Source organism: Drosophila tropicalis, unplaced genomic scaffold, assembly GCF_018151085.1.
Source record: "Drosophila tropicalis isolate 14030-0801.00 unplaced genomic scaffold, ASM1815108v1 contig_859, whole genome shotgun sequence".
Classification (NCBI taxonomy): Eukaryota; Metazoa; Arthropoda; class Insecta; order Diptera; family Drosophilidae; genus Drosophila; species Drosophila tropicalis.
This window is the reverse complement of record NW_027173353.1, coordinates 12,300,889-12,310,365: the sequence shown is the minus strand read 5'-3', so window position 1 is coordinate 12,310,365 and position 9,477 is coordinate 12,300,889. Positions and strand designations below refer to the sequence as shown.

Below are 9,477 nucleotides of genomic sequence, written 5' to 3'. Positions count from 1 at the left end.
GTCTGTGAAGTCCATACCTAAAATTTTCAATAAATAAATTTCTAGTTAAAAAATGTATTAACCTTAATTCTGCTTCGTATTTTGGATTTGTCATTTGACCAAGGCAGTGACAGCATTTGCAGAGCAACTGAAGCCAAGCCCAGAATCCCGGTATTTTAATACTTTATAGTGTCGTTTACATTTTCCCATTGTACTAAGGGTAAATATTTACATGAGCGGTAAATATTTATTTACGTTAATCGGGCCTCTAAACTACATAAATTTGGTATCAAACGAAAGAGAAAAATTCCAATTTTGTGTAATTAACAAAAGAAAAATAATGTTTTTAGCGGGATTATAGCTAAAAGTAGCATTTTCCCGCTAAAAAAGCAGTTAAATTTTGAGATAGTGCTGCCAGATGCCGATTTTGGATATTCGAATACGCGGGCTTTTTGAATCTTTTGTTTGCACTATTCTCAACAAACGAAAATATTGTTGAGTTTACAATATTTCTTGATTTTATAGACCAAATATATATATGATTATATACATGGTAAATGTTTACTATTACTACTCGAGATTTTAGTGTTGAAAAGTGGAAAAATCGGGTAAAGCTAGATTTCAGTGTTGTCAAACGCTATTTTTTTATTTGGCGCGCTGTTTGACTGCCCTGGTAGCCAAATATTTTAATCTAAACTCAAAAGTCGAGGAATATTCGGCTGCTCTGGCAGCCGAATATTGTATTCTAAACTATATTTGTTCTATAAAATCAAGAAATATTGTAAACTCAACAATATTTTCGTTTGTTGAGAATAGTGCGAACAAAAGATTCAAAAAGCCCGCGTATTCGAGTATCCAAAATTTGGCATTTGGCAACACCATCTCAAAATTGAACAGCTTTTTTTAGCCGGAAAAAGCTACTTTTAGCTATAGTCCCGCTAAAAATATTAATTTTCTTTTGTTAATTACTCAAAAACTACGAAATAAATCGCCAAGGCGCACCTGAGGTCGTGCTCGTGCAATTTTTCTCTTTCGTTTGATACCAAAATTATGTAGTTTAAGCGCGTTTTGGGCCCGAGTAGTAATAGTAAACATTTACCTATATACATATATACATTAAATTTGGATTGGAGGGAGAAAATTTGAAATGAAACAAAAGGGAAATGGGAAAAATTGTTCCCAATTGAGATGGGAGTAAATTTGAAATCGAAAGAAAAGGGAAATGGGAAAATTCATCCCAAATGAGATGGGAGTAAAATCGAAATTCAAATAAAAGGGAGATAAAAGTCGGGCTTTTTGAAATTGATAAAAATAAATATGAAGTAAATGAAAATTCATAATTAAAAAAGCAAAAGAAATGGCAAGCTTAAAATTCAACGTATCAGTGAAATTTCTGCTTTGAAAAGGATTCCCCAGTCAAAAATTCTGGCTGGAATTGCGGAAATCGACGAATATTCCCGGAAATTCGACGGGAATGTCAAACAACGAATTTTTGAAAATTTCAACTCGATGGAGGTGTTCTTAAATGAACCCTTTTTTATAAGCATCGACGAGCTATTTTTGATTCGAATTAATCCCGGAAAGGGTAATGCGGAAGAGCGGGGTTGTGGTCAAAATGCTGACAATGATGGCTGTGGCGCTTGATGGCTCGAAGAGGACCATTATTTATACGAATCTAATGATCACCAAAGGCAAATATATGGCAGCCGAAACCATCATAGAACTTATAAATGCAGTAATCAAGTTTGTAACTAAAGCACACTTATCAACTAATTTGGTTTGCTTTGTTATTGATGGCAATCCAATTAATGTTAGAGTGCGAAATCATTTCCTAGCGAATAAGGGAAAAGTCCCCTTAGTTCTATTTACATTTTTTACAGACAAGCCAAAAAAGGGAAAACTCAAAGAACGAAGCCCTACAGTTGTACAAAGACGCTAAGGAAACTGTAAATACATATGTAAGTATCTGAAATTTTTCTATAAATTTTCACTTAAATTTTTTGTTTTCATTTTAGGCGGACAAATATGACGTTCTCGTACACCGGGTTTTTGATCTGGCGGAAAAAGCCATGGCTGACGTAATAGGAGTAAATAAATTTTTAAATTTGTTTATCATTTTACTTAAATTCGATTATATAATTTATTTGTATACCCTTGCAGAGGGTATTATAAAATTGGTCAGACGCACAGAAGGAGACGTTTCCGACCCCATAAAGTATATATATTCTTGATCAGCATGAGAAGCTGAGTCGATATAGCCATGTCCGTCTGTCCGTCCGTGCGTATGCGATTTACTCATCCATTTTAAAGATGTCGGGCTGAAAATCATGTATGAGAATTACCATGATCGGACTACTATATCATATGGCTCCAGAACGGATCGGATAAATATAACACAAGTTACATTCAATATAATAATCTCTGCTCTGCTCCCAGTTCTGCCGGCAGCGCTGCTTGCTGTCTACTACGTCATACGTCATCAACAAAGCACATTGTTGCTACCATAATGTCGTCTAAATATATGATACTTCTAAATTCTAAAGCCAAATGGCATACGAAGAAATTCAAACTAACCAAGTCGAGTTTCGAAAATATCGTTTTTCCTGCAAGTTTATCTAGCAGATCATCAATAAGTGGAATAGGATAACTATCTTTTGAAGTCGCCTTGTTTAGTTTTCTGAAATCAACGCACACGAAACATATTCTGACTCACTTGGCCTAATGTATTCTTTGCTTAAGTATTCGTCAATTATTTTTTGTAATTCGACCTTTTCGCTATAAGAAAGTCGTCTTGGATTACAGCTAAACGGACTTATGTCATTGATTGTGAGTTTCATTTCGCACTTAACCTTTGGTTCATTTGGTGGATTTCTTTCAAAATAACATTTAGAAAAAATATTTTCAAACATTGTCGATTCTTTGAAACTTAAACTTTTGCCCACAGAATATTTTGAATTACCCACGTCACAATCAATATTTAGCATTTGGTTTTCAAAATTATCTCCACTGCTCAAGTCATGGCTTAACTTAATACATTCGGGCATTGATTCTTTACACAGATCATCAGCAAGTTGCAGTACAATTTTAGCTTTACATATTTTCATAATATCTCTATTTAACAGTATAGGACTTCCCATAGACTTGTTAGAAACAACCAGTAGTCGAACGGAAACATTTTTATTAAATATCCTTTATCCTTTTTTGCCCATTCGGAACATTCCAAAATTTTACAAATGCATTATTTTCATAATTTTTCTTTTATTTCTTTCCACAAGACCAACTACTTTTGAATGCTAAAATGAAAACTAATTCTAATACAAAATTGTAATCACTAACATTAATTATTTTACTTAAATTAAAATATTCCCTAGTAGCACTTAAAACTAATTTCCCAAACCACTCTAACTTATTATTCGAAATATTTCCTACCCACATGCATCTACTGTTACCCAAGGATCCAAATTTCATGTCAAAAATAGCTCATCGATGCTTATGAACAAGGCCTCGTTTAAGAAGACCTCCAAGGAGTTCAAATTCTCCAAAATCCTTTCTTTCACATTCCTCTCTGAACAAATATAGTAGCTAAATGTCTTCCCACCATTTGCATCCCATTCAATTCCAAAAGACTTTGTCGAAGAAAATTTAAAAAAAAAAAACTAATATGTTAGAAGTTAGCAAATGAAATAAAAACACGTTTTCGAAAGAAATGGCAACTTTGCTGAAAAACTTTCGCCTTAAAATTTGTATGCGACTATCGTGATAACTTAATCAGAGGGCCGGGGCTAACTTCGACCGCGTTTAAGTGTGTATACCCTTGCAACTTTTATGGTAACTCTTTCCTAACCTATAGCCATCAAAGTAGAAAAACGTTTTTCCTAAAAAGGCTTACGAAGATATTGATCAAAGTCACTGTTTTCACCGATCGTTTCCTATGCGAGCTATATGATATAGTCACCCGATCTTTATCAAATTCGGCAGTCATTATATTAAACTAACAAATGTTTAATTTGAGAACAATCGCGTTAAAAGTAACGAAGTTATTTACAAATGTCACTGTTTTTGACCGATCGTTCCTTTGGGAGCTATATGATTTCAGCTCTGTAGCTCTTACGGTCTAGGAGGAGTATGCGTTGATCCAGACGGACGGACGGACGGACATGGCTGTTTGAACTCGTCTCGTCATGCTGATCAAGAATATATATACTTCGTACTATGCGTTGCACACTTCTGACCAAAATTAAAATACTCTTTTTGCAAGGGTATAAAAATAACCAAAGGAAACAAGACAAATGTAACGATTTCGCAACACTGTATACATTGGAAAACTTTTTTAAAGAGTTCCAAAACAGTGGCGCAGGTGGCACAACAAGTAAGTCGAAGGATATATTTTGTCGGATGTAACGAATAAAATTGTTTCAAAAAGCCCCGCGTATTTTTCAATCAGCTGTACGAAAATTGTGCCATCTGGCTACTCATCAAAAACTATTTGATTTTTATGCTAGTATAATTGTTATATAATAAGAAAGAAATAAGAAAATACAAATTTCGTTTTATTCAATACAGAAAAGACGCACCTGTACTTGAGAAATTTCGCTTGATCTCAAAGTCTTGTACCGTACGACTGCTTTGAACCCAATGTGCTTTTCCTACTCAATATTGTTATTGCTTGCTTGGAATAATAATTATAAATTTATGACGTCTACGAATTTAATGTATTAATGTGAAGATACTCAATTACTTTTTATTCTACAGTCTAAAAGGCAAGCCATTTAAACTCGATACTTTGCCTAAATTTGGCGCCGAAATGAAAAAATAAAGTTTTTGATTTGAATAAAAATTTGTTTTATTTTTGATGCTTCCGGATATAACGACGAAAATCTTCGGTCCCCTCAGCGTCGCACAGCTGGGCCTCTGCTCGGATAGCGTTGCAAAAATCAGTTTTTTCATGATCGCGTTTGGCAAAAATGATATATGCAATCGATAGGGAATACTTTAGAGATTAAGAATCCACAAAATTAAAATGAGTTGAGATTCGTAGGTGCTAGAGGCGCCCAAAGCTAAGACATTTTTAGTAAATAGGAAAAAATTATAATTTTTACAAAAAGTCGCAACTTTAAGACTGAATATTGGGCGATTTTAACAATCGATCTAAGATTTTTTGGTTTTATCTTAAAAGTATGTTCTTTATTAATAGCATAACATATGATAAATTTTAATAATTACTTAATTCGTTATTGAACTATGTAGAAGCGTTTAAAAAATGTACTAAATATTGGCATTTTTGAACTTTGGTGGAATACAACTAACAAGGATCAACTAGGATCAATGCCGGACTACTAACACTGGGTAGGTGAAATATTTACCTATCAGATGTATATAGTCCCAATATGCGGAGACCTGCGACAGCGATGCGTAAGCCATAAAACTAAGGCAACCTCGCCTAAAAAATGCGCTGCAGGTATACGGAAGAAGAAGAGCGCATGCGTATTGGCCTGTAGCTTCTTTGTATTTAAATGATAACATTGCGTAATACCACCTGTTTATATATGTATGTATGTATGTATATGCCTTTCTACAATGTTAGATTGCTAATTACCTGTTTTGGAAAAACTGACAAGGCACGTAAATGTTATTTAAGTTAATGAAAAATTGGTCCTAGTTGCAGGTTGGTCGTTTTTATTTCCGTTTACCTAATTGTATGCAAATATTAAGTTTTTTAACTAATTAATACAAAAAGCTAAAAAAATATAAAGTGCTAATTATTCCTCTCGTTTGCGACAGTTTATTTTTAACTTCATAATTGGAAACACCTTAAATCCGGACTGAATAGTATTTGTCAATATTATTCAAGACAGTTTTATTTATAATGTTGTTAAAGAATGAAAGCATTTGAAAGTTTTCCACGAGTGTGAAATGGTTTTGAAATGGGTTTGCTGAAGGAGATGGGCGTTTCATTCGAAAACGCTAGTACGGAGCTTAAGGTAAAAATCAAATATACACACTATAACTTAGGTTGAAAATGGATCGCAAGCGGCAGAAATCTGACAAATTGCGTGAAAAAAATGAAGTTTGGCTTGAGGAGTATACGAGATTCAAAGATTCGGAGCATCCAGCCGGCTCACGGAAATATCAGTGTTTACCAAATGGAGAGCTATCCGAAGAAGCACAGGAATGTAAAAACAAGGACTACAAAAGATTCAGATACACTAATACATTAAAAACTTCTCGTGTTAGACAAAATAAAGACCTTTTTAACATGCTGGCAACTTCTTAGGACCAACTTTTTGCATCACTGAGACACGTGCGATCACGAAAGGATTTGGAAAATAGCAACTATAGTCCCGAAATCTTGAGTTTATTAGATATTGATGTAAATATTGGAAATCATTCTGAAGAAAATCAGCTATCAATAGCAAATTTTCAAAATTAACATAAAAAATTGTGTTGTAATTATGTGAAAAAATCAAATTAAAACATAAAAAAATGTTACATAGTCCTTTAAAACAATGAAAAATTCCATTTGTGATTGAAAAAAACCGGGTTTCGCTCCATTTTTAAAGGAAAAACATGCTTGGAAATATTTTCTGACTTTGACTTTGAATATTACAGCACCACGAACACCCAGCACTCATGAAAAACAATATTGAAAATTATTTTGAAGAAAATCAGCCATCAATAGCAAATTTTCAAAATTAACCTAAAAAATTGTGTTGTAATTATGTTAAAAAATCAAATTAAAACATTAAAAAATGTTACATAGTCCTTTAAAACAATGAAAAATTCCATTTGTGATTGAAAAAAACCGGGTTTTGCTCCATTTTTAAAGGAAAAACATGCTTGGAAATATTTTCTGACTTTGACTTTGAATATTACAGCACCACGAACACCCAGCACTCATTAAAAACAATATTGAAAATTATTTTGAAGAAAATCAGCCATCAATAGCAAATTTTCAAAATTAACCTAAAAAATTGTGTTGTAATTATGTTAAAAAATCAAATTAAAACATTAAAAAATGTTACATAGTCCTTTAAAACAATGAAAAATTCCATTTGTGATTGAAAAAATCCGGGTTTTGCTCCATTTTTAAAGGAAAAAAATGCTTGGAAATATTTTCTGACTTTGACCTTGAATATTACAGCACCACGAACACCCAGCACTCATGAAAAACATTTCTATCATATGCTTTAAATTTTTAAAATCGCTTAATTGGTTTAGAAGCTATGATTTTTGCAATGTAAAATGCTAAAAGGCCCCACTGTACGTCGTTATAACCGGATTTTCTACTGTATATAAAATATCGGTATCGAATAAAAACCCTAGCGTTTACTCGCGCGATTTAAGACGCGTGAGTAAACCGCTCGAACATGTGAGTAAAACGCTCGAACATGTTCGAGTTCGCGAGTAAATGTTCGAACATGTTCGAGTTCGCGATTAATGTTAAAAATTAAGCAAAACAAAGGCAATCAAAAAAAAAAAAAGCAAACAAAAACAATAGGAAGTGGGAAGTAAGTAAATGCATAAGCTTCTTTGTCAGCAGTTTTATCCGTGATAGGTATGTCCCAAATGCAGTGTAGTGGGGGTGAACTACCCTTTCCACCACCTACCCACCGTCGCGGTCTTTAGTTTTGTCCATGATGCGCATTAAGTTGTTGTTGCGCTGCCTCCGTCTGTAATAGAAAACTAATTACATACATTTTCCCCATATCCTTTTTTTACAGAATCATCATGGGAAACTGTCTTAAAATTAACAGCTCCGATGACATTTCGTTACTGCGCGGTGATAGTGTCAGCATTCACGGCCACCAGGATCAGGTACGTGAATCCTTCTACCTGTCGACTCCGTATAATTATCTTTTTCTGTTTTGTTTTTTTTTTTTTTCATTAGCTTCCGCACGAACAGCTACAACAAGTATTTTACCCCGCACCCTCTGTCTCCATAATGCCTATACCAGCTTCATCAAATTCTAATTCGCATATGTCGGAGGAAGACCAGATCAAGATAGCCAAACGAATCGGGTTAATGCAACACCTACCGATCGGAACATATGACGGCACCACTAAAAAAGCTCGCGAATGCGTCATCTGTATGATAGAATTTTGTCGGGATGAGGCCGTGCGATATTTGCCGTGCATGCATATCTATCATGTGCATTGCATAGACGATTGGCTAATGAGAAGTCTCACCTGTCCCAGTTGCTTGGAGCCCGTCGATGCTGCGCTGCTCACAAGCTATGAAACAACATAGCGCAGCCCTTCTATATCCAAAGGGGGTGCGGGGGGTGCTTCTGCTCAGTCGATATATACTGTCGCTGTAGTTTAGGTTGTCAGTTGGGTTGGGGGGCGGAGGTGTACCAGGGCGGGGTGGGTAATTTTGGTCGATAAGGACCGAAGCGAATTGTGTATAATAAATAAGTGAATGGGGAAAGGGCAGACAACACGGAGATTATCGACTGAGATCTACAGAATATATATATAATGGGAGTCTTTATTGTACCTCCCCCATGAGCCGTCGATTTAACTTTTGGGTTTCGTTCGTCGTTACATAGATGTTCAGTATGCTTAGCATTCAATTGATATTATATAGTACATATGTATGGTGAAACCAGAAAACTGAAGTAACAACAACAACAAGGGCAGCATCAGAAGTTTCAATACCAACAATAACAATATGTGTACATACACTTACACCTACATACATATATATTCATCAATATATACATATATCAACATGTTCGAAACCCCTAGAATTAAAACCTTATAACTAGTGTATAATAATAAATAAATAAATTATAATAAATAAATACATATAAATGTAATGTTATTGTCCAAGTTATTAGAGACACATACAGTGGCGGCAAAATATTTGAGACATGATTTTCGTATAGTATTAGTGAAAAGTTTTGATATCCGATTTTTATGAACAATATCTCATTCAACCGGAAATTTAATTCACTACGTTTCGTAGTTGAAGTGTAGTTATACTTTAGCATGAATTAGATGCCTAAAATGATGCCAAGCAGGCATAAAAATTTACTTTTTCAATTGGCTCCAAATTGGATTTTGGGGCCAAATTTAAAATTTGTAGTATGCAGTTTATCTTAGTTTTACTTACGAAGGTGTACGATAAATTATCAAAAATTTTTAAATGTGTCTTTTTGCAAGGTCCGAATTTAAAAAAAAAAAACGGTTAGAGACACGCCCACAAAATTTACGGTACATCATCTCGATAGAATGACGAACTCAACGCTATAAATTAATACATCAACACTTTTCACTAATACTTATTATTTAAAAATCGAATGAAATCTGAATTTAAAGCCAAAAAAATTATTTTTGCTACCACTGTATACAAACATTGGTAATAAAAATCTATTACCAATAGTAATATGTCTCAATTAATACAGATAACATAACTTAGTTGTAGATAACATAGTTTTGGCAAAATCCTAGACTTCTATACTTATCCAATTTGACAAAGAAAGTAATGACTAAATG

General features: G+C 34.0%; 1 protein-coding gene across 2 annotated transcripts; it reads left to right on the top strand.

The window, feature by feature from the left end:
* Nucleotides 1-7,376: 7,376 nt before the first annotated feature.
* Rnf11 (Ring finger protein 11) lies at nt 7,377-8,798 on the top strand. Of its 2 annotated transcripts, none has more exons than XM_068297012.1 (3): nt 7,377-7,487; nt 7,701-7,794; nt 7,868-8,798. In XM_068297012.1, exons 1-3 carry the CDS (start codon nt 7,417-7,419, stop codon nt 8,225-8,227), a joined length of 525 nt encoding a protein of 174 aa, XP_068153113.1. In that variant the 5' UTR covers nt 7,377-7,416; the 3' UTR covers nt 8,228-8,798. The 2 variants fall into 2 exon arrangements, with proteins under 2 accessions (XP_068153113.1, XP_068153114.1); XM_068297013.1 differs by having other exon boundaries at nt 7,389-7,534.
* Nucleotides 8,799-9,477: the final 679 nt, after the last annotated feature.